The 25,329-nt window shown below is 40.1% G+C and overlaps 1 protein-coding gene across 1 annotated transcript in view; it reads right to left on the reverse strand.

Moving 5' to 3' along the window:
- The window catches only part of LOC121321765 (cadherin-23-like), a 162,653-nt gene extending 158,685 nt beyond the window's left edge, over window positions 1-3,968 (reverse strand). Inside the window, exons 1-2 of the mRNA XM_041260921.1 lie at window positions 3,880-3,968; window positions 3,097-3,177 (exon numbers count right to left, since the gene is read on the reverse strand). Of these exons, the coding sequence (XP_041116855.1) occupies window positions 3,097-3,177; window positions 3,880-3,952 (154 nt within the window). The 5' untranslated portion in view covers window positions 3,953-3,968. The remainder of the gene's footprint in view (window positions 1-3,096; window positions 3,178-3,879) is intronic.
- Window positions 3,969-25,329: the final 21,361 nt, after the last annotated feature.

The raw sequence follows: 25,329 nt of genomic DNA on the forward strand, positions 1-25,329 counted from the left end.
GATGGACAGAGAGATGGCACAATGATCGTTCAAATACCATTTTGATAACACTTTTCTTTAAGGATCATTTATAAATGGTTATATATAATTGTGGCAGAGTGGTTGCAGTGCGCAGGTGATGTCACAGACCAGGAAGCAGGACATAAACAAAAAGGTATGGGGCTGAAACATCTGCAGCTGTACATATTTATTAAATAATACAAAAATAAAGATTTAAACAAAACACAAAATACAGACCCAAACAGTATACTTAAGTATATTACTATAGCAATTGACATTCTAGTCACGGACTCACGTCTCTCCTCCGACACTCCCCTCTAATGAGCCGGGAGTGCGTCTTTTATTCCTGTGGCTGGAGCCTTGACTATGCTTTCATGAATGACCTCATTAAGGCTCCAGCCACATTCCCATCGGTTTATTTAAGGATGCGGACCCCATTCTTGCCAAATAACAATAATGCCAGCTTTTCGCCAGTCAATAATAATAAACAATAATGTTGGATGACTTTTGTCCATCCACACACAAACACAACTTAATATTAATAACAAAAAATTAATTTGGAGTGGCTAATTTGGAATGCCTCCTCAGCAGTTCCCACTGGGTGACAAACATGATCAGTGCATTTTTTGACAATGAATATATAAGTTTACCACTGTAATTGTGCAGTGTCCTGTGCATTTCACATGGTTCACCATGTTTTTAAAAATGATTTGCCATTCCTCTTTGGGCTGTAAATCAACATGCTTTCACTATGCTTCATTACACTTTGCTATGCTTTTGCTATGATACTGTCTTGTGGTCTGGATCAGCACACCCTGTTCACCTGTTAGAGTTAACAGTGCCATGGGAGGATACTGTGGATGAGGAGTATGAGAGGAAGAAACTAGCCACTGAAGCGGAAACAGCAAGGATGGTTTAACCAGTGGAGGTGGGTTGTCGTGGATTTGTGGCACATTCTACAACCCGGTTTCTCAGAGATGTTGGATTGAGTGGCCAAGAGTTGTGTTGCACAGTAAAGAACTTATCTGAAGCAGCTTAGGGGAGCAGCAACTGCCTGTGGTTGAGACAGAAGGTTCTGGTTGGGGATCTCAAGCATAACAGAAAGAAAGCAACACTGGTGTATGGGTAAGTAAGATGGGCTGAGTTGAGTGAGGGAGGGAGACGCATATGTTTCACATTAGTTTACTGTAAAGCTACGTCTTAGTTGGTGCTTATCTTGGTGAGAGCCGAGTTCAAATCAGCATGAAGTTCAACAAGTACTCTCATGTAATGGAAATCATTGTCCTGTGCATTTCACATGGTTCACCATGGATTTAAAATGATTTGCCATTCCTATTTGGGCTGTAAATCAACATGCTTTCATTATGCTTCATTACACTTTGCTATGCTTTTACTATGGGAAACTTGTATAAGGATTAGGAGAATGAAGTTTGAATAAAATGAATACAGCAACTATTATCTGCAGTTTACAGCTGCTCCACACTAAAGAGTAATGAATCGTTAGCCAGCGTGGCTGTGCATCAAACTTGAATTGCATGTCTGATTCAATGAAATACTGAACTGATAATTAACGGTACTTAACTAAACCGTGACCTAAACATCAGGGTCAGAGCTCGAAAATGCGTAACGTAAAGTAAATAGAAACACTGTATGAAAAACCGACTGCAGTTAAACTGTGTTCGTGCACAGAGATTTAACAGCCCCCTCACCCAGAGCCTAAGAGAAATGGCTCCTTCTACCATTTTCATTATTAATACATTTTTGTTTGAGACGGATCATTAATATATAGTCACACCACAGTGCTAGTGTAAACGTAACACAAATCTAGGATGCACATTTTCTGCCATTTTTTAAGCAGTGAGCGATTGGTGTAAGTTGCCTTTCTGTCTGCCCCGTGACACTACAATGCAATCAGAGTCTTATTCCCAGCCCTGACTTTGTTATACCTAGGTTCTCTGCACACCCCCTTCAGTGTCTTACATTGCGTCACCATTTTCAGCACAGGGTAAATCAAACCCTTCCTTTTACAGCTTTCATACAGATGCTTTTAACAAGCTTAACCTTCTACTGCTTTGTTTCATGCTCAGATGACAAAAGCAATGCTACACCACTAGCAGTATTGGTACAAATAATGTATACAATGTCTGGCCACTTTATCAGGAACTAGTGGCTGTAGTCTTGGAGCAGCCTAACCAACATGACTGTCCTTGCTGCTCCATTATCATGCCCCTTGAATTAGATCTTTCCCCACATCTGGTAGACTGTTTGCAATTGTGCTATTCCCCTCAGCTTTTTATTGCTGCAGTGATCACATGTCACATCACATGATCCACCTAATTTGCACCTCTAATTCAGGGTGATGTCAAATCTAATCCGGTTGACAGGTCCTAATAAAGTGGTCTGGCTATGTATATTATAAATGACTGCAAATAGAGGATTAACCACCAACTGCTCAATTGATAAAGTTAGCTAAAGGCGCACTAACGAACCAGAGTAATGATATGCCTTAGGACAAACCAGTAATGGGAAAAAACATGTTTTTGTTCTTTATATGCAATTCAGCAGTGTTTGAATTAAAAAATAAATAGAAGCAGGTTCTAAAGGTGAATAGATGAGAGTTAGGGGAAAAAAAGAACAGACTTTTAGAAATGTCTTTCAGCTAGGGAATGAAAGCAGAAGCATTCTGCATCACAGTACCTGAATTTAATTGGGCGACTGCAGATGTTAAGTTTCTAAAGCTGTGTGAAAGATATTGAAAGTATTTCCTTCCTCTAGTGTTGCTCTTTTTGAATTATACAAGTGGCACCAAACTATGTACCCAGTCTGATTCGGAAAAAACAACCTGTTGAGTGCAACCAATCAGGAGCTGTGAAAAAGCTATGTGGGGTAGAACAGGGTTTTACTCTCCAGCTTGCATGTGTCACGTCCTTGATTTAACAACTGAAACATTTGAATATACTTGTTCTTTAACAATTTACTTGCGTGATTGATTCAGTGCCCTTGAATCTCAATGGGTTCCCATCCTAGTTTAAACCACAAAAACACTGTTCACTTCACAGCACTGTATATTGGGTAGGGGAAAGGGGGACCACTTACCTACTGGGGTGTCTTCATAGATCAGGAAGAAGTTGTCGAAGAAGTAATTGAGAAAGTAAGGCAGACGATTATAGCCCATGGCTGAGAAGGAAACAGAATAAGTTATTATATTAGCCCCTTCTTGAGATCTTGACATTAATTGTTAAATGATTCATTCGTAACTTTAAAAATACTGGGGCTGAGATTCAATTTGAATTATAGCAATAATGGGGTCTATTCAATTGATCTAAAACACTGAGGGATCTAAATACTGAGTTCAATAATTAGAAGAAGGAGATCTCTCTAACTGTGTGTGCGAGTCTCTGCAGCGTAACCTTGTATTTTTGTTCCCAATTTAGATCTGCCACTGTTTAGATACATTGAATGAAAGTAGGATGTGAAACAGTCACAGATTTCCTGAAGGTAAGGCATGCAAACAGAGACTGTTCTTTAACCTACAGTGGATCAAACTGGTACGCAACAAGAGTCCGTCAAAAGTATTTTCACAGATTTAAACAAGATCAAGGTTTCCCCAGCGGAGAGGGAGAGAGGCAGTAATGTGTCACTTTAATGAGGGCCGAGCGCCTCTTCAATAAAGCCACTTGTTTGTGAAAGCTCAGTTCTACCCACAATGTGCTTTGATGTAAAGCAGCGCTGGCAGCTACTTAAGTTTCTGGGGCGTCCAGCTGTAGGTTTCATCGGCGGTGCCTCCTGTGTCTGTTGGTTTACACGGCAGCGTGCGTGAAGCTGCCACACACAGAGACAGCTTCATCAGCACTGCATTAGGAGGTGCTCAAGACTCACCTGGACTGACAGAGAGCAGGAGCAATACAGACAGCAGGAGAATTCTGACCAGACCATTTCGATGCACAGCCATCGTGGAAGCCTGTGACTTCCCTAGAAATAAAAAAAAATATATATATACTGTGTAATTAATATGTTAATAATAACTTTCTAAAGTCTTATTGTTACAGAACACAGTGTTGTTTTTAGAAGTTAGGTTTTTTTTTTTTTTTTTTTTTTTTTTTTTTTTTTACATCTTAACCCAGTAGTCATCCCCTGAAGCACTTGCAATCCATTCCAATCCACCCAAGTGAATTTACACATTCATTTTGCATTGTTTACAAGCTTTTCCAATGACTTAAACATAGTTTATCATGGTTTGCCATGTTTTTAATATGCTTTGCAATACCACTCTGGAATGCATAAGGGCAAGTGTCACTATCCCTGTTTTAAAGGATCTATTATTGCAACACTATTAACATAAATCCTGTAATTGTTTTTAAATTACATTCAGCTTAAGGTGTATAATTGTAGGATATGTTAATTGTACAAATGACTGAATTGTAACCTGCCTGTGGTCCACTGGGATGCCCTTGTAAACGAGGGTCTATCCTGGACATTTTAAATCAATAACTGCACAATGCTTGCCTACGCTTCACCACGCCTTCACTCTGCTTTATTCCACTCTGCTGTGTTTTCACTATAGGCGACCTGAATCACTTACCTGAACACTAGAGTTGAAATAAATCATTAAAGAAATGGCTTGAAAGAGCCTCGGACTATCAGAAAATACATCCGAAAGAGATGGATGAAACAGGTTTACGAGAGGGTGATGGTGTTTAGAGCCACCAGCTAAATTGGTGAAGCACATTTAAACTGACTTGTCATTGTCAGTTTACAGCCTTGGTATGCCAGTACGGCAGTAAAAATGTCAGGGCCCTGTATGAGAGGAAAATATTCTTCCAATTGGCTTTTTTTTTTTTTTTTTTTTTTAATTTTTAATGGAGTAGGTCACCAATATTATTATTTTCTCCCAGTTTAGAATATCCAATTATTTTTAGGCTCAGCTCACTGCTACCACCCCTCCGTTGACTCAGGAAGGCAAAGATGAACACATGCTGTCCTCTGAATCATGTGCCATCAGCTGACTGCTTCATTTCACACTGCAGACTCACCATGCAGCCACCCAAAAGCTACAGCGTTGGAAGACAATGCAGCTCTGGGCAGCTTACAGGTAAGCCTGCAGGTGCCTGGCCAGACTACAGGGGTTGCTGGTGCATGGTGAGATGAAGACACCCTGGCAGACCTAAGCCCTCCCCTCCCTTGGCGGTGCTTGGCCAATTGTGCACTGTCCCCATGGGAGCTCCCGTTCATGGTTGGCAGGAATAGCCTGGACTTGAACTGGCAACATCCAGACTATAGGGCACATCCTGCACGCCACGTGGAGTGCCTTTACCGGATGCGCCACTTGAGAGCCCCTTCCAGTTAATTGCCTTCCAGTTAATTGCCATTGATTGGTACTCAGTTGTAAAGGTGATGGAAGGTCAGCTGCTCTTTTTTTAAAATCAACACATTAATGAATGGATTTATTGAATACCTGTCAATAAAATAGCCACTACAGCCACCATGTCCTTGTAACATACAGTAAATACAATATCTATGATCACGTTACCTTCACTGGAATGAGTGCACAGCATGTATGCCTATAACTGGTCTCTAATTGCATTCTAGAAGTTATATCTCTACAGTCCTATTCCTGACTGTAACCATAACGCCGTTGAATAAATGGGTCAAAAATTAATCACAATTGGAATCAAACATGCTCTGACCTCTAAAGGGTTAAGTTAAGCTGCTCGGCTACAGCTCTGGGGCCTCAATTAAAAGTTGTCTGGAGGTAGCCTGGTCAGAGACATTTATATCCTGGCAGAGACAGGGCTCCACATTAAACAATCAGCCCCAATTCTACTGCAATTACCTGCATTCAAAGCCAGCAGCTGGGGCTAGCCTCTCTATTCACTAATCTCCCCCCTGCCCTTGTGAGGAGAGGGGCAGACTGCTGGGGGACTACAAGCCCTCCCTAATTGTAGCCAGACCAGGATTATTATTGTTATTAGCCCAATGGGATAGCCGGTACTCACTCTAGGACAAAGGCGAGAACAAAAACACAGTTTGATTTCCTTTATTTTGTTATTCATTTTCTTTTGGTACTTAATGACACACACTATTTTTCTGTTCTGTTGGTGCTATTCAAATAAGCTTTAACATATAGAAAACACACACATTGACCCGAAAACAAAAATGCCAGAAACATTTGTTAATATGGATATTTGTTAAGGTTAAACCACATGTGTCAAAGTATCTCAGAGAAGAACTTCAGTTTCACATCATTGTTTTTTTTAACGGCATATTGTTGAAAATCATATTGATTTATTGAGTCTTATTGAAACCTCCCATTGTCAAAATGATACAAATGGCTTGAATTTTGTTACATGGATGGAAATAAGACTCAGATTCCATAGCAATTTCACCCATTCCAGGTTTTAAAACAAGCTTGATTAACCACAGTGTACAGGTAACGAGCTCAGGTGAGTCTTAATAAACATAGTAAAAAAACCACGGGACTACAACATTTCTAAGTCACAGACTCAGCAAGTCAGCGGCTGGTTGGTAGGATTTGAACTCCATTATAAGCATCCCCCATAGCAGAATATGATTTCCAAAAACCCAAGTGGGATTCGCTCTGGAAATACCTCTAGGCGCTACCTCTAGATTGAAGAGAAGGATTCCACTCTCCACTCTAAACTTTGCATCCCTGGAGTTCCCATGAAGATTTATAGAGAACATCTTTCATCAGGAGTCACTCCCAGGCTCTTCTTGAGGGACCTTGTGGCAACATTTATTTTCATTTGCGTGTTATTTCCCACAGCCTTCATACAGTTCAGGCTTCCTTTTCACACATGTGAAAAGTGCCGGCATTAAGCTGTAGTGAGAGTCCTGTAATCAGGGTAGTTTAACTACCGCAAAGCTACGACAGATGGGGATTGGCAAAGATTTCTTCACTGTTTAAGTATTACATCCGAGCAAAGAAAGAAGTGTGTTCATTTCACAAGGGGAGCTGGTGCCTTCGCTTAATAAATACTACTGGTTCTTTCTGTGCATTTTTAATAAGAACGCTATCTTTTCTCAAATGATTAATTTATTCATAACTAGGGCTTGAATTTCCAGCGTTTATTACATAATTGCTCCAGTCGTAGCATATGATTGACATCTAGCTTTCGCACATCCAGCTAATAAGTTCAACACGTGCTGAGTGCAGCAATGATGTGCTTTAAAGACTTTGTCATATCCCTCTAATCTCAGCATGACCTCCAGGTTTAATAAAGTATGATGTGTTTACTGTACAAGGAAAGGGAAAGGCTTCTGAAACACTCCATGGTAGGTAAATTAACCCAAACAGAGTGGTAATTGGAGCACGCAAGTATAGTTGATGTGTTTCACGGTTTTCCTGCATTGCGCCTCCGCTCGACCAGATCTTGCCAGACCCCCTGGTTTATTAAGGGTTGAGGTATTGTTGAGGTAGGTAAGCAAGCCGTCACAGAGCCCCTAGTTTATTAAGGGTTGAGGTATTGTTGAGGTAGGTAAGCAAGCCGTCACAGAGCCCCTGGTTTATTAAGGGTTGAGGTATTGTTGAGGTAGGTAAGCAAGCCGTCACAGAGCCCCTGGTTTATTAAGGGTTGAGGTATTGTTGAGGTAGGTAAGCAAGCCGTCACAGAGCCCCTGGTTTATTAAGGGTTGAGGTATTGTTGAGGTAGGTAAGCAAGCCGTCACAGAGCCCCTGGTTTATTAAGGGTTGAGGTATTGTTGAGGTAGGTAAGCAAGCCGTCACAGAGCCCCTGGTTTATTAAGGGTTGAGGTATTGTTGAGGTAGGTAAGCAAGCCGTCACAGAGCCCCTGGTTTATTAAGGGTTGAGGATTTATTGAGGTAGGTAAGCAAGCCGTCACAGAGCCCCTGGTTTATTAAGGGTTGAGGTATTGTTGAGGTAGGTAAGCAAGCCGTCACAGAGCCCCTGGTTTATTAAGGGTTGAGGTATTGTTGAGGTAGGTAAGGAAGCAGAAAGGGAGCCCCTGCAGTGCTGTGTTCTTCACAGCTTTTCTGTGACAGTAGCAGGAGTGGAGACGAAGGTGAGGGACAGCGCTTGATCTATCTGAGCCACAGGCTCTCAGGTGACAGCACTGCTGCACAAATTACCTCCAGAATTGGAAAAGGCAGTCAGGCGGACAGACGCCCTAACTAAGATCTGGCAAGCAGATTACTCTATCTCTCCTTTCCTCAATCTCTCTCTCTTGTTCCATCTCGATTTACAAGGCTTTCAGACAGTGCAAAATTGTAACTTTTTTTCAAGAAAAATAATGGTTCTATTAAAAGGTGCTCCTGTTCGCATTTTAACATTGCGTTGTACAATACTCTTCTCCGGATTATTCTTCATCAGTAATTTCTTTTTTTTTTTTTTTTTATAATGCTTCAGTTCTTTTCATTTCTCATCATCATGTTATATGTTGCGTTCCTTTTCTTAACGTGTTTTGCAGTGACAGATCTCTGATAACATTACACAATTTGCTGGAATCACGCTGCTTCCTTATTTTGATACAGGTGTCCATTAAAGACTGGAGCAAACCTTCCGATAGGGGCCCTCGGGCCCAGAATGTTTCACTTTCAATGCATTAGTAATTAACACTTACATCCAGTTAGTTGATTATATTGTAATAATAATAATAATAATAATAAGATTATTATTATAATATTCCAGTATGTAAGTCATACAAAGTTGTACATAAGCCATTCCATTGTATTCTCTTGCCAGCCTCCCTCTGCTCTGTGCTGGTGGACCAGAGAAAGAGAAATGAAGCAAGGCTCTGGAGCTTTACTGTATATCTATGATGGAGTGTTTCAAGTTATGGCTGGCCATGCGCATCATATTAGTCCATCAATTCCCTGGTTAAACGGATTAACAGCATGTCATCAAATACCCATTATGTAAAACATGAACCAATTTCAATTACATAATCATGCATTTTGTGTTTTAAATTACTGTGCCTCAACTCTTTTTCTAAGTTGTCCCATGACGAGGGAAAAAAATAACTAAACTAAAATCTATAAATATCATATAGGATGCTGCAGATCAGACACAAGCGAATATCCACTCCACCATTGAGAGGCCAGGGCAACTACAGGAGGGGATTTACTGGCCACTCTGACCTTGAGTGATTGAAAATCAGCTTGCATCTTCCACAGAACCCACAGTGTATCTTTTTATAATGCATACTTAATAAAAATTCAGCAAAGTACAGCAAATTTTCTTAAGATGCCATGTCTGTCTGATACAAACTATCTGATAAATAGAAATCTCGGGTGGCTGGATCACATCTATATAAGGGTCTAATTATATATATTATTGTTATTGCTACAGGCTCACACGGCTACAACCTTCTGAAACAAAACATCCCTCCGCCCAGCCCAGATATCCAACAGAACCTCCTCCCTCCCCGCCCCCCGTCCAGGTCTCTAACACAGCCCTGCAGGTCTCCCCTGTCCCCCCGTCCAGGTCTCCAACACAGCCCTGCAGCCTCTTCGATACGACGGACCTCACTCTCTGCTGTTAGGATTCCTGTCACTGTCTCCCCACTTCATCTACAGGCTGTCAGCCGTTTCCTCAATGCGCTCCGTGTAATTTCAGCCCTTCATTGCGACATATTCCATCCTGACCAAATGAAATAACACTCTGTGCAGGGAATGCATAAGCCCCAGGGTGAGGGGCTGACACTTTCACAGTCACTTAGAAAAGAGCCCCCCTCCCCTTCAGCTTTGTAACAACAACAGGCTGATACTTTATTGTTTTGTTCATTTAATTATCTATTTATTCATTCATTTTATTTACCGGCGATATTAAAATGCGATTACATTTGCACTGTGCAATACTGTTAATAATACTGCATACTCCTCAGCATGACTCGGAGTCAGAGGCAGTGCATTGGATTACTGCCACACAGGCCAGGAGAGATCATCTGACACAGGGCAGCAGGAAAGCAAGCGTAACTACCTTGCACAGGTAAACCCAATGCACCAGCCAGGGTCATCAGAACAGACGGCAACTGGTTCAGGAAGCCAGTATTATTATTATATTAATATTAGAAGATATGCAATGTTATTATACACATCATCAGAAACTTTGGAGATAGTGTCTGTTTTATTAAGGAAACAAGAACACACATCTAAACTTCAAAAGGGACTCACGCGATCCTGCCTGCCTGCCCAGTGGAGCTATGTTCTCCCCCTACCAACCACATCCACCACCACCACACACACACACACACACACACACACACACACACACACACACACACACACACACACACACACACACACACACACAAAGCAGAGGTGGGAGATGGTCTGTGCTGTACAGAAACAAGCACGCATGTTTGATGTGGTTATCCTGTAAGAAAGAGACATCTGGAGGATAATAATCATCATATCAAACAGGTCGGGGAATGCAGGGAACAGCGAGTCTGGAATAACACTGCCAGGCGCTGTCATGCTTACTGACTGGGGCCTATTTTTATCCGAGGCAGGCAAAAAGCTAATTTGCCTTCTGCCGTACACCAGCGAATTTGTCAGGATCCATCCGATCTAGCAAAACCCTTTAAAAAGGTGATTTTTTTTTTTGTCCTTTTACTAGCTTTTATGCCCCTTTCTAGTGTGACCTCCACTTGACCCAGACCGGGCTAGATTCACAACTGCGGTTACTCTAAATTAGCACAATTTTTCAAAAAGGAAAACAAAGTGATGAGAACAGAAATAAACATTCAGACAGTTATAACTTTGGGGCCTGTAAGTAGTTCTCAGAGTGCATGGGGGGGCGGGGGGCATGTGGGGGGTGAGTCCACTACCTTTGGTCCAACAGGGACCTCCTGATAAGTTCCCTGGATGGTTGCAGAGGGAGGTATTGGGGGGGGGGGGGGGGGTGTTCCATGGTGGCTTCCTGCTTCTCAGATCCTTTTCCCCTCAGAGCAGCTGGCTGCCAGCACTACCAGGGGTTATTTTCAGAGCTCCAGCCTGTAGCTGTGCCATGCTACTGACACACATGCACAGATCATTCAAATATTTAAAGAGGAGATGATTATCTATTTAGAGATACCAGGGTATTTCGTAAGCAAGGGATCCGAGTGAAGAAAAATGGGCAATACATTCCCCAGGCCTAGTTTTGCTGTAAATAATTTGTGAAGCTACTGTAGATAAGTTTAGATTATTATAGCATCTGCAAACATCTGAATCATCAACCACTGTTCACCTACAAAAACTTGCTTCTACAACAGTTATAAATCTCCCACAGCCAGCTTGAGCATCGCAGCCATGTTAAACTCATAAATATCAAAAACAAGGATTTGTCAGACACAACGGAGAACAACAATGAATGGACATTATCTTCCGTTGGAAGGTTATTTATGGGGCAGCCTGTAATTGAACATCGTATATCCATGAGGTGCGAGTTATTCAGTGGAGTCTCACTCATAATTGCTTCTCATCCCTGGTGGAGGAGAGACAGCCCAGTGCGCAGTGCTATTCTGTAGCGCAGTGGTGAATATTAAATATTGCATGCATCACCTTCATGTCAGGGTTAAGTGTGGGAAATCTTGCAAGCTAGTGTGGGATTTTGAAGCGCTTTCACAACCACAAAACAAGGCAGGTTGTTGATTTGTTCAGAGCACGCGCAATTCCATGAGCACGAGAGGGGACGTGATTGAAGTCTAGAAAATCATAAATGGTCTAGATAAAGTTTATCCAACACACTACTTCAAATTTAACAAAGGGAGTGAAACAAGAGGACATGAATGGAAATGGAGTGAAAGTATGTTTAAAACAGAAAGTAGCAGTGGTGGCCTGTCATAAGAGTCTATGGAGCTAAGCCTGCGTGTAACTTTGTAAAAACAAAACCAAAAGCTTACCTTATGTCACGCTTTCCAAGGTCTGCTGTGTTGCTATTGGCTAATGTAGCCTCAAAATGGGTGGGATTCTGTGTGCATTCCACCTGCAATCACCCTCTATCTAAGTTTTACTGTATAAAATAAAATGTTTGACCATTACAGTATTCACTGTTTGGTTTCTCAAACCAGCTCTTCAACTTCCCAATGGATATCTGGGGCAACAATGATTTAAAAAATCTTCCACAAGCTGTAAAAATATTTTCTGCAAATTACATCACTCAGGATTCATCAATCAAGTAAGTCCTTGGTGTTTTTGTTATATTTCTTTTTGTTAGATTGTTATTTTGCCTGGAGTGTCGATAGGGCCTGAGGCATCAGCCAAGGGCCTTTAACCACCCCAGGCACAGTATATAATATATATATCTCATCGGAACCCTACGGTCCGAAGTGGTTTATACAGCTTTTAACATGACCAACTGTCATTTGGGTGATCAAAAATAATTAAAACACATTTTAAATTAAGATAAAACCACAAATGTTTATTGTGTATGCATCTGCAGTGCAATATAGTCCCAAATTTAATTAATCGCTTACTAAAAATAAACTGCACGTTTATTGTGAACTTCTGCATTGAAAAAGTGGCATCTCACTAGCAACTAGAGGACTGAGCACGCGCCGATGATGGGCGGAGTTTCAAATGACACCAAGGAAGTAAGGGGAGCAGCTGCCATGGATGCTGAAGCTGTATCTTCAGGTGAGTTTCTGTCCTTGTTATATGTGAGGCACACATATTCAAGTTTGTTTTTATCCTTTTGGATCTCAAAAGATGTTTTTGTTAGTTGCCGGTCACCCTCACATCCAAGTCGTGCCAGATTAGTTGAAGATCAAACCAGACTTTACACACCAAGCCGACTGTGGTGTCAGGGGACAGTGCCTCACTTTCCCACAGGTGCTTAAAATCCAGGCTGGTAATTCAGGTGTGGGTGGTGGTGTCTGTCCTTGTCTTTAACTGCTTTTCTAAAAGTTTTCACCCTTCCTCGACAGGAGGTCTGCTGCCCAGTTTGCCACTCCGAGAAGATGCGTCACCCATAGAAACAGCAGGTGCCGGAAGGCGATGCAACCTCAGGGACCGGAGGCCGTCCTGGTGGTTGACATACGCCACCACTGATGTGCTGTCCGTTCAAACCATCACGTTTTCCGTGCAACACTGGAAGAAAGTGCTGGAGAGCCACGAAAACAGCCTGCAGCTCCAGCACATTATTTGCGGTACCTGGTTGTTCTCAGAATGCCCCCCAACCCGTTGGAGGCATATGTCATCGCCACTTGGCGAGTTAGCACCACTGCCATCCGCACACCCTCGCACAGGTGAGAGGGCATCCTTCACCATCGTACTGCCGCAGAGACAGTGTCTGTCGTGCTTGGGAGTGTAAGTGGAATGCATTGAGCCAAGCTTGGATCGGGCACATGCGTAATAGACCCAGCTCAATGGCTGGTATGTGATATGGCTGCGACCATCAGATCCAACAGTTTTTGGAAACGCACCAAGGAGACCTTCGATCCCTGTTGGAACAGGGAGAAGCAACCCTGAATAGTTGTTACTCTGTCGTCCGACAGCTATGCTATCATCGTACTGGAGTCCAGCCGGAGCCGCAAATGCGTATGCACTGCACCGGTATAAGCCAACTCTTCGCATTGTTGATGGGGAGGCCCTGCCTAGCCAGATGCTGTTTCACAATCACCGAGTAGACCACTGCTCCCACTCGTGACTGAGCACAAATCAGAGATAGTTTAGTACACTGATCCCCTGCAACCACAAGGTGGCCAGGATAGTGTCTATGCACTTTGAAAACGTACAAGGAGCCAGGGAAAGGCCAAAAACGCTTCCCTGAAAAGATGAAGCAGAGGTACTTCTTGTGCTCTGGACGAATGGGAACGGAAGAATACGTGTCCCGTAAATCCACGGTGGTGAACCAGTCGTCCGGCCAGACTGACTGGAGAATGTGACAGTGAGTCAGCATTTGAAACCTCCTTTCCTTCAAGAACTTGTTGAGGAATCTTAGGTCTAAGATGGAGCGAAAGCTGGCGTCCTTCTTGGATACTAGATAAGAAGGTGGGGTCTAAGAGACAAATGTCTTGCTTGCACAGCAAGGCAACCACTTCCTCTTTGAGTACCGAGACCTTGAGGGTCCGACATGGATGTATGCGCAACTCCTCGGAAGGGGGGAGGTCCCAAAACGGAACTGCAGCGTGTAACCGTTGTGAATGGTTGCGAACACCCAGGTGTCCGAGATGCAAGCTCGCCAATGCAGTTGTTGTGCGGTGAAGGGATGGGTCTGAGGCCACAAGCCTTCAGGGCCCCTACTGGTGCTGCTGAGGTTGGGGCAGAGCACTCCGAGGCAGCTGCCCTGGAATTGCCTCCTGGAACGCTGTTACACGGACGCACAGAGGCCTGCTTTCCTTGCGCTCTGTGGAGGGGCTCAGTTTCCCATTGCTGCTGTGGCCTGTAGGCGGTGCCTCAGGTCACCCAGCAGAGCCGTGGGAACTGGGACCATCCTTGGGACAGTAGGTTTATTGCCCGACATAGTAGTGTGGTCTAGTTTATATGTTCCTTCTGGTATTCTGCCTGTCTGATCCCACCCTGATCAGAAAGAATGAGTGCTCCTCCTGGGTGCTACATATGTTCAGCAGCAATCTGCCACATAGGGTTGCCACCTTTTCGACAGACGAACCCGGACATACTTCTCAATCAGCTTTGGTCTGTCAAAACTGCAGTATACTGTAATACAGTTTAACACAAGTAAGCGGGTTGGTGATTCCCAGGCCTTACATAAAACATGCCTTTACCGTTAACAGAATGCATTATGATACATGTATTATATTACTGAACTAATATGAAATCACGGAAACATCGTTTATAAAATATTTAAAAGTACAATAATTGCAAGTAGCATCCATCTACTTGTAATTTTAGGCAACTTGAAAACTGAAGAGAAATCATTATGCACGTACCTTACATATTGTTAATGCTGTGCTCCTTTTTACACAGAATAGTCCTGTAGTAAAGTCTCCTCAGCTTAAGCGTCATGTAGCTGTCACTCACTGAAGCTGATTTTACAGGAGATACAGATTCTATTACTGACGCTTCGCAGAACAAAAGGTTTTAGTTTTTTTTATCTGTGTATAAAGTTATAATACTCTATACCAAATATGTCATATACATTGTTTTAATTTAGTCTATTTAACAAAAGATGTTAAACGTTTATTATAGGATATAAATATATATATAATATCATATATATGATATATTTATATCAAATATAAATATATATATAGTCAGACACACACACACAAAACATAGCATATGGTAACAAACTATTGAAAACGTAACAGTACATGTTTTAAAATAAGATAGTGGAAATCGTTTAAGCAACTAATGTATATCAAAGAAAATATTATAGGAAGGTTCGTGTTTCTTATGCGTTTCACTTGTTAATTCCTGCAACCCGGTCACAGATGCCAATTCCTGGACTGTCAGGTGAAACTCGGACAGGTGGCAACCCAAACTCAGGGAGACGGTGTTGAATTCTCAAGCGCTCTGCAACCCCCGTAAACAACACCACACATTCTCCCCATTCACTAACACCGTGACCCGTCCCGTTCACCTTGCAAAACATGTAACACAGACAGGCGAGACAAACTGAACAGACAAAGCAATTGTGCAGGTCGTTACAATATTTTTTAAATTTGAAAGTAAAAATATATGAAACCAAAAATCTTCACTATATACAATTGAACAAGAACTGTTGAATAATTATTTTCGTTTCATACAGTATTAAATAGCAGTGTTTATACGATAGTGAAATATCAAGATAAATAAATATGTCTATGTATTTATTTCTGTATTCATTTATTTCAATATTTATATTAATGTATTTATTTACTTATGTTTTACTTTTACCAAATATACAGGCTATCCTTCAGCATAGCTAATTCTCAGAAATTATGTTCCTTTTTGTCCATCGGGGACCACAGTGAGAGTTACACTGACAGGAAACCAAGCTCAAAATCTCAGAATGAGGATGATGATGATGATGATGATGATGAATGATGGCTTGAAAAATCTCAAATATTTTCCTGAGAATTCTCAGCAGACTGACTTCATCGTTCAAAATACTGCTTGGCTCCACTAGTCGTGTAGCACTGACAGTTAACACGGGCTTATGTCTTTGTATGCGATTACGTCACCTACCAGCCCTGCTGCTGCCTTCCCCCGTGCACGCTACACTATAAATAAATCATGTAATAAATGCGTTCCCCAGTATATTTCCATGTTGACACAATATTTCCATGTTGACACAATATTACTGTAATATATATATATATATATATATATATATATATATATATATATATATATGATATATAATATTATATTAAATATAAGTAAATAAAGTCAGGAGCCGCTACTGGAAGGCAGGAAGCACTTTTTTTTTTTTTTTTTTTTTTTTTTTTTTTTTTTTACAGAGATGTTTTTGGTATCTACATACCTTGTCTGATGGCTCACTTTAAAATTTTACTCTGAACATTTTAAAAAATGACTTGATTCTATCCTTTTAAATTAGATCCCCTAGTGCGAGTGAATGGTGTGCAAACCAGGGGTGAGCCTCGATTGGCCAAAAGGCCTCTTCTGGTTCCCAAATTTTTCATGTGTTTTTATTTATACATAACCCCTAATCCTAACCTTAAAATCACATTTTCATGCCCAACCCTTAACGCAATATTACCAGATGGTAAGTAGGTTTGGAGTCATTTTCTTTTTGTAAATTTTGCACTTCTCAGTTAGTTAAGGTACATCGAAGGCTGCGCTAGTCCAGACTTGTCTCAACTCAGTTTCTTCGTGTTTTGCCTTCATTTTGAGGTTATGGATGGATGTGCTCTTATTAAAACATCAGTCTTTTTCTCTCGTGCTGCTTTTGCCTTTGCCCATCTCTTCAAGGCAGGATTATGCATTTGTCTCCAGGACTTGCTTAGTAACAGCAACTGGAATCAAATTGAAAACTATCCCCTGCGAGCCCCTGTGTTGCACAAAATGAATCTCATGTACAAGTCAGTGCCCTGAAGCCTTCCAGGTTTAGGATTACATTTAGAAAATAATAAAGCACACCAACTGTGGACCTACGCATTCGGTTTATTAGTGTCCTTCAAAACACAAAGTCTGTCTGCAGATTGCTCTAGAAAAAATTGCACACTTGTCCAAAAGCTCCCATGGCTATCGACTCAGGGACACCATTTTCTTGATCTACACTTTAGTGGATCTTAAAATTGTACAAACCTGCTTTTCAGAGGACCTCATTTCGCTGCATTTTAAATGTATGTAGAAATGTTAATGAGAGAGTATAAATGACTGTTAGGAGGAGAGACATAGCAAGATTAATGAGGGTTACCGACGCTTAGAATTGCCTTTAAGAAATCTAAATGTTCATTGCTGATTTACGGCCTTGGTACAGCAGCAAAAATGTCATCGCCCCAGCTAAGGAAACTTACTTCTAATCAGTTTTTAAAACACTTAAATTTGATAAGAGAAATATTTTTTTTTTAAAAAAGGAGATAAACAATTAATTTGAATTGTTAAAAAGCTAGTTTGTTGAGAACAATTAGACACATTTTATAAAATTAATTAAAAAATGAAAAGGCAGTTTTGATTTTAAAATAGGAAAGCCGAGACAGAAAAAAGAAAAAAAAAACTATTTTGCATAAATACATTTTCAATCTTTAAAACAGTAAGAGTCCCAGCTTCCCTGACAGAAAAAGGCAGAGCATGCCATAATTTAGGAGCTTTACAAGAAAAAGCCTGTCTCCAGTATTCTTTTTATTCACCCTGGGAATAACCAGCAGACCCGCACCATGTGATCTAAGAGTGCAGTTAGGAGTATACAAGGCCATTCATTCCTGTAAGTAACTGGGTGCTGATCCATTCAGGGTGTTACAAAAGTTAAAATAAATTCTAAACTGCACAGGGAGCCAGTGCAAAGACTGATATGTTCACTCATTCTGGTTGTAGTCAGAATTCTAGTAGCAGGGTTCTGAATGAGATGTAAACGAGACATCCCATGTTTTGGCATACTAGACAAAAGCACATTACAATAATCAATTCTAGATGAAACAAGGGGATGCATTACTCTTTCAGCATCAAACACAAAATAGGTCTAATTGTAATTATATTTCTCAAATGATAAAACGAACCTTTGGTAACTTTCCTTATATTCTCAAATGACAGATCAAGGTCAAAGATGAGCCCCATATTTTTCATTTCTAGTTTTAGTTCTAACGAGAAACTGCTAGAGTAACTCAAGTAAATTGATTTCTTTTCAGTTGGTTCCGAGAGCCCACTGCCATAACCTCTGTTTGATCAGAATTCAACATTAAAAAGTTCTGACACATCCAGCACTTGCTTTCTGCAAGCCAAGCCACTATTAACCCTTTAAAACAGGGTCTTAGTTCATGCTGAAAGAAAAAAATCTAATTAGAAGGTGGGCATTACTTCATACCAGCAGCAAATTAAAGGGACTAGTTACATGTTCATTAAAATGAACTGACTGAACAATCTGGTACGCTAGGCAAGCGATTTGCCTGCTGCTGTAGGAATTAATAAATACCAAGCTTGTCTTAAGTGTTAGCCCTCCCCCTCCATTAACTGCAACTAATTATGTAGCTACCTTAATTAGTGTATTAGTGATTAATCATTTAATTACAAGGACAATGCAGGGTCCTTTTGAGAAGTGGCTATTAGTAACCCAAGGAAGCTTCAAGTGGATTTTAGGGCAGTGCTGCTGCTTGACAAACGATTCATTAGTAAATAATTACAGCAATGTCTGTCTGAACAAGCGAAGAAAATGCTCTGATGTTTAAATTACTTTCTAAGGTTAATAACTAATGCAGCTTCATCAAAGCATTTTCATATTTGTGTTAAAAACTAATCACTGGCTTGTGGTGCGTAATGAAGTCACTGAAAATGCAAAATGCAGCACAGGTGCAAATGAAAACTTACTGTGTCCAGGTACAGCGACTTATCTTAAACACATTAATAGGGCAAAACTTTTGCAAATCATGCATGTTTCACCGTTTCAAATTGCAGCATGAACAAAAACAAACCCCCTCTAATAATGTGTTTAACTATTGTATTTAAGGTAAAAATTCCATGTGGATGAAACAGACAAAAAGAGCCAGTGTCTAAGAGACCCTGAATGATATCACAATATTTTTTTTTTTTTTTTGTAAAATGAAATTATATTTTCATAGGTGTTAGACTGTAAACACACTGTGCCCCATAATGTACAGTCTATAAATATAAAAAGTCAATTTAAATCTTAATAGAACCTAATCATGCATTAATATGCTGTGTGTATAAATTAGCACATTTTAACCCATCTCCATCGTGAAAATGCATGCATGAAGGCCACTTTTACACTTTACATAATATGTGAAAGGATTATAAGTGTCACCTAGTCAGGAATCTTTGTTGAAAGATTGGTTGACATTGCCTTAATATTGTCAGAATGTACATCCCCATATTTTAAAATAATGAATAATCATCACAGGTTAAATTTAATATAACAACTACGTTAAAATAACCGTTGATAGTTGCAGGTTATATATTAAATTATACATTGTAGTGGACCTCAGTTCCCGCAGGCAGGCGTCTCACATGGGACGAAGCATGCTACACTCTCCCCTGCCAGCCTCAAGTCCGCCCCGGACTTGCTCACCAGGCTACAGTCCGACAAGTACCTGCATCCCACTGCTTACACCAATGTAGCAAACCCTCAGTTCCTGCAGGCAGGCACCTCACACAGGATGAGGCGATTAATAAAATGTACCAGTAACTTTATTTTAAATGTATGGTGCTTGCTTGTAACTTATTGTGCCGAGTGCAGCAACAGCCTTGGGTCTAAGCTGCCAGCCGAGCGTAGATATATATATACTATTTACATCCACACTATGTGGCCTTAATTATACAACTAAATACTGATTTAAAAAAAAAAAAAAAAACTGCTGCTGCTGATGTTCGGACTGCTCTATGCAACCGGCACAGCAAAGCAACATTTAAAATAAAAAAAATAAATAAGGAACCAAGATTTCAATTAACATTTGCAATTGAAACGAAACTGAAACTATATAACTATTGATGTGCTTTTATTTTATGCACAAATAGGTACTGTATTTCTACTTTTATTCACAATCTCATTGCTATTATTTATTATTATTATTATTATTATTATTATTATTATTATTATTATTATTATTATTATTTATTATTATTTTAGTGCTAGTAGTGACAAATACTGTAATAAAGAAAATCTAAAAATAAAACAGTACTAATATTATTAATAGTTTAGCTAATGCCCTTATCCAAGGTGACTTACTCCAGCAGCTTATATTGTTCATTTTGGGTTGTCCTTTTACTATAGCGAGCAAAAGCCTTTGGACCCAAACAGGGTTCTTATGGCAAGGGTGTACTGTATTAAGTATTTGACTTGTGATTAATAGACGACACTTACACATTTTAATATATAATGCGTGCATATCTGTTATTTCATTTTTGTTATTTTTCACCACCCATAGTGTTTAACATTTAACAGGAGAGTATAAAGACATTTGGATCAAAATCCAATATAAGCCCTTACAAACAAGTAACATACTGCAAGTATAATTGTGCCAAAATGGTCTTGTTTTAATATACTACTGGTACCATTACACTATCCTATTTTGGCACAAGTACACTTGCAGTATACAACTTTGTATATTCTTTTTGTAAATAATGCAATGTAGTTCTCAAATATTGGACATTTCTTAGATTGTATCTTACTTTTTCATACCTGCATTGTCTCTTGCTAGATATGCACCTCCAGATTCTGACAAATACTTTTAGAAAACCAGGTGTAACTTCTGCTCTGGATCAAAAAGCTATAATGCTCTGCGGCTGCCCGCCTATGTGGATAACTATCAAAAAACTAGTAGAAACTAACTAAAACACAAATCTGGTAAAAAAAAAAAAAAATGGAAATCTGGAAAAAGTATGGAATTCTGATGTTGAAAAAGTATACAAGAACATAAGAAAGTTTACAAACGAGAGGAAGCCATTCGGCCCATCTTGCTCGTTTGGTTGTCAGTAGCTTATTGATCCCAGAATTTATGATATTTTACTGTAAATGTATGGTTTTTAAATCTCTAAAACAAGATTATCCTAATGTATATAAAAACATGAAGTCTGATACTATTTTTACACGGTTTTACCGTAATAACATTTATACGGTAATTCACTCCCCAGATATTTTTTTTTTTTTTACTGTACAAATGAGGGTTATCAAGAAAGTCTTACCGTAACATGATGTATTGTGATAGTGTTTTTTATACGGTATATTACTGGCAACCCAGCTGCCATTTTTTTTTTTTTTACCGTAAAATCAGTTGGTTTTTTTACAGTGCATATTTATAATGCACATTTATATTGCCTGCATGCAGTACCTTACACTTTTCTCTATTAAAAATGTTATTTGCCATGTGTCTGCCCAGTTCTGAATCTTGTCTAGATCATTTTGAATGACCTTTGCTGCTGTAACAGTGTTTGCCACTCCCCCTATTTTTGAGTCGTCTGCGAATTTAACTTTAATTGAAGTTTGCTTACTATACCAGAATCTAAATCTAGATTAGGAATAGCAGAACACTGAACACTGATCCCTGTGGTACTCCACTGGTTACCTCGCTCCATTTTGAGGTTTCTCCTCTAATCAGTACTTTGTTTTCTACATGTTAACCACTCCCTAATCCATGTACATGCATTTCCTTGGCGTGAGACACCACTAGATACTGTACCTACATTGACTACAGTGTACTTTGTACAAATCACAGTCCATCGGTCAATTATGGGCAACTAGACATTTTTTTGGACAACCAAATTGTCGACAATGACCAAAGGGCAAGTACCATTACCAAAATACTGCGAGCCCTGTGCATATATTAGTATAAGCCTATTTCATTAAAACTTTAAACTATAGAATGGTGAGTCAATTCCATTTCAAATGTAGCCTACGCACGTGTATTGATCTAGTTTGGATATTCTGCATTGTTACAGCAGCTATAAACGTGTCATTAAAATATAAACGAGTCAGAAGAATTAATATGTAGTTACTATTGCTAACAGTAACCGAAGCTCCTTTGCGTACGACAAGCGTTCATCCTGCGCACCTCCAACATAACTATACGATATACTGTGAATAGTTTAATATTTAATAGGTTATAATGAATGCAATGTGTGTATGTCTATACAGGCACGCGTTCATATATCAAATACCTCCAAACAGGACAAGACCATGTAAAGAAGAAAGCAACAGCCTATTGTAATAAGCACAACTGACTTATTTCTTGTTTATTTATCTAATCCCATCTGCCATGCTTATAACAAGCTACATTGCTAGATCAACACTGGTAATTATAGTTTCCAATTCACCTGTATACCTGTTTTAAACACTTCCCTTGATGACGTGTAGTCCAATATTAACACGAACAGTACACAAGAGAAATACAAAACACTATATATGTGCGTCCCAGGTATATGTTGTCGTCAGTATGCATTGCAAACCAACAAGACGCGTTCTGCAAACGGAGTTCTACATCCTTTCAAACGCAATGCTTACCTGAACCTTCTCTTGAGGACCTGCGGGCGCCCCGGAGGAGCGAAGCTTTCTGCTGGCTAATTGAACGTTGAAGAGGAGTATACACCTTTCTCTCTCTCTCTCTCGCCATCTCTCTCTTTTTCCCTCTGCGTGAAAAATAAATTATCCACACGTTGTCCCGTGCAGCCAGACCTTGTCTTCGCAGATCTCCAGGTCTTGTGCAAAAAACAAAAACAAACAAAAAAAAAAACTTTGATAACAGTTCTATGAGTGTGGGGCACGGTCACCAGTCAGTGCATGCAGCGGCACAGACTGTCGGGTCGCTTCAATATAGATACACAAGGTTCCTTCTGGCTAGGATACTGTGAGAGCTGCCGGAGAGCAGGTACTAGATCCCAACTGCCTCAGAATTAGTCTCTTCTGCAAAGTGCGTCTCTGGGGCGCTTGCACAGGAGTACAGACAGAACGCAGGTATATTTTATACGCGGTACTCCCTGCGATACATAGATACATAGATTACATACACTGTATCTATCTGTTTACTGTAGATAATAAAACACGAAAACAAAATGTGAAGGAATTATTTGGTATACCATGCTAGAGTATTTATAGCTGTCAGGTCGCGTTATGTTTCAGTTCGCGTTATGTTTCCACATATGTTAGTTTATTTAAACAATGACGCGACAATAAGAATGAAATACAAATCATACATTTAGCGGTATAAATGCATACACTTCCGTTTTCCACACTTTTTCCCGTTAGCGTCGCTGTTGCTGTGTTTTATTATTATTATTATTATTATTATTATTATTATTATTATTATTATTATTACTGTTTTGTGTGCCTTTTTTAGCCCGTTTTCTTTCAGCACACCTGCATGTTGAACGGCGGTACAGCATCTTTTAAGCGAAACTGACCAGCTACACTCTTATATCAACACCTTTCACATTCACTCCTCCCTCTTGTCTTCCTTCCCTTCCCAACGAAGCATCCTAAATTATTACAGAAATACCGTTTCTTGTATCCATGGTAACAAGCAACACCCCTCGGCACAGGCGGCTGGTTTTACTCAGTTTGCCTATGCGTCTGTCTGTTCCCTCGCCTCTCTTTCACTCTTTCAACCTCTCAAATCCCTACAGAGCTGTGCCAACAGAGCTCAGATGGCAAAGAAATCATCTACTCTTGGTTCTCTTCTGTAGAATACCCTTTCAATTGAAATAAAACAGTACAAATCATATAATGTTTTGCAGCACCTTGTAGTCGTAACCCTACAGGCGCAACCTTTGAAACTATTCTCCTTTGGTCAATCTCACATTGCTAAACTGAATTTACAATTTATTATGGGAGGCGGGCTGTCACACATCCCTTAGAAGGCGCTTTGAACAGCTTGCACAGTCACGCTGCACTTGTCTCTAATTTTCATTAATTAGCAACCCCTCCTCAAATCTCCACTGCAAAGCTGCTAGTAGAATTCACCTGTGTTCATCATCGTAGTGGGAAGTCTGTCAAAGCGCTCTCAATTGCATGGGCAATCAGCGCCCTCTAGTGGCCCAGTGTGTTTATGTATTGAAACAGCTACATCATTTCGGATTCTGCCGTCTTCTGGTGATAAAGCTCTGACATGGAAGTGACACATTAGTTATAACTATATGAATATATCATATGCATATCGATTTGTGTATTACACATGTGTATAGTGTTGTGCTATACATGCTTTCCATAACTGATTCAGTTAGTTTATGATTATTCCCCTCTCAGGAATACAACAAAGCTATGGGTGATTCTATCACACCCAGTCAAACTGGATTTCGGTCTGCATTTGCGTCACAGAAAAACTAAATGTAATATTAGGAGAAACCTGGTAGTATCACCAAACATGGGCAAAGCTGGTAAATAAAAAGTAATGTAACTTTAATACAGTATTGTCGAGATAAGACTGGATTTGTGACTGCAGGGGGAGGAAAAAAAATCTAATGAAATACAATTGGGTACTTCATATGAGTTCATTTACACAGGAACTCTCAGAATATAAGTGTGAATAAAAGGGATTGTTTTAGGAAACATTACACCTTCAATCAGTAGGTTAAAAACACGCAGGGATACAAAGTATGAAATGTTTAAGTGGAAACAGATTTTTAAGGTTTCTGTGATTTGGTACACAATAGTTCTTTTTGCTTGTCATTTTTTTCTTCAGTCTTTGCCATTCCTGGAACACTTGGACAGGGGCCTGTCCTGATGGCATCAGTGCTTCTGCTTTCCCATGATTGTTGCTGAATAGTTGCACACAACTCTCACACACAATATACAGGTCCAATGGATCACACTACAGGTCTTGTTACCCCTTTCTATCCATTTAACTTTGCAAACATGGGAGACTGTGGCATTTTCTGATTTTACTCATATTTTATTTATTTATTTTTTTTGGGGGGGGGGGGGTTACAATATGTGCCGTGTTCCAAATTTCACAGCTGCATGCAACAGGAAAATGAGGAGGTAAAAAAAAAGAGGATTTGGTCAGACCAGTTATTTGTAGTTTAGGATTTTTGTTGAGGAACTGATAGGACCTTGTGGGAGACACAGTGATTGCTATCTCCCAGCAGCCTTTTGAGCTCCCAATCGCTGGTTCTCCTCTGGGTCCTGCAGTTATAAAGCTCCCCCCTGATTCTAGCATACAGGAAATTGTGCTGGAAAAGCACAAGAAATACACTGAGTTTAGTGACATGCATATTCTTTATAAAAGGCTTTCAGTCTTTAAAAGGGACAACTTATCTCCATGTTTCCATTGATTTACTTCCAAACTTTGAGCAATCTAATA

This window comes from Polyodon spathula, chromosome 10, assembly GCF_017654505.1.
Source record: "Polyodon spathula isolate WHYD16114869_AA chromosome 10, ASM1765450v1, whole genome shotgun sequence".
NCBI classification, from domain to species: Eukaryota; Metazoa; Chordata; class Actinopteri; order Acipenseriformes; family Polyodontidae; genus Polyodon; species Polyodon spathula.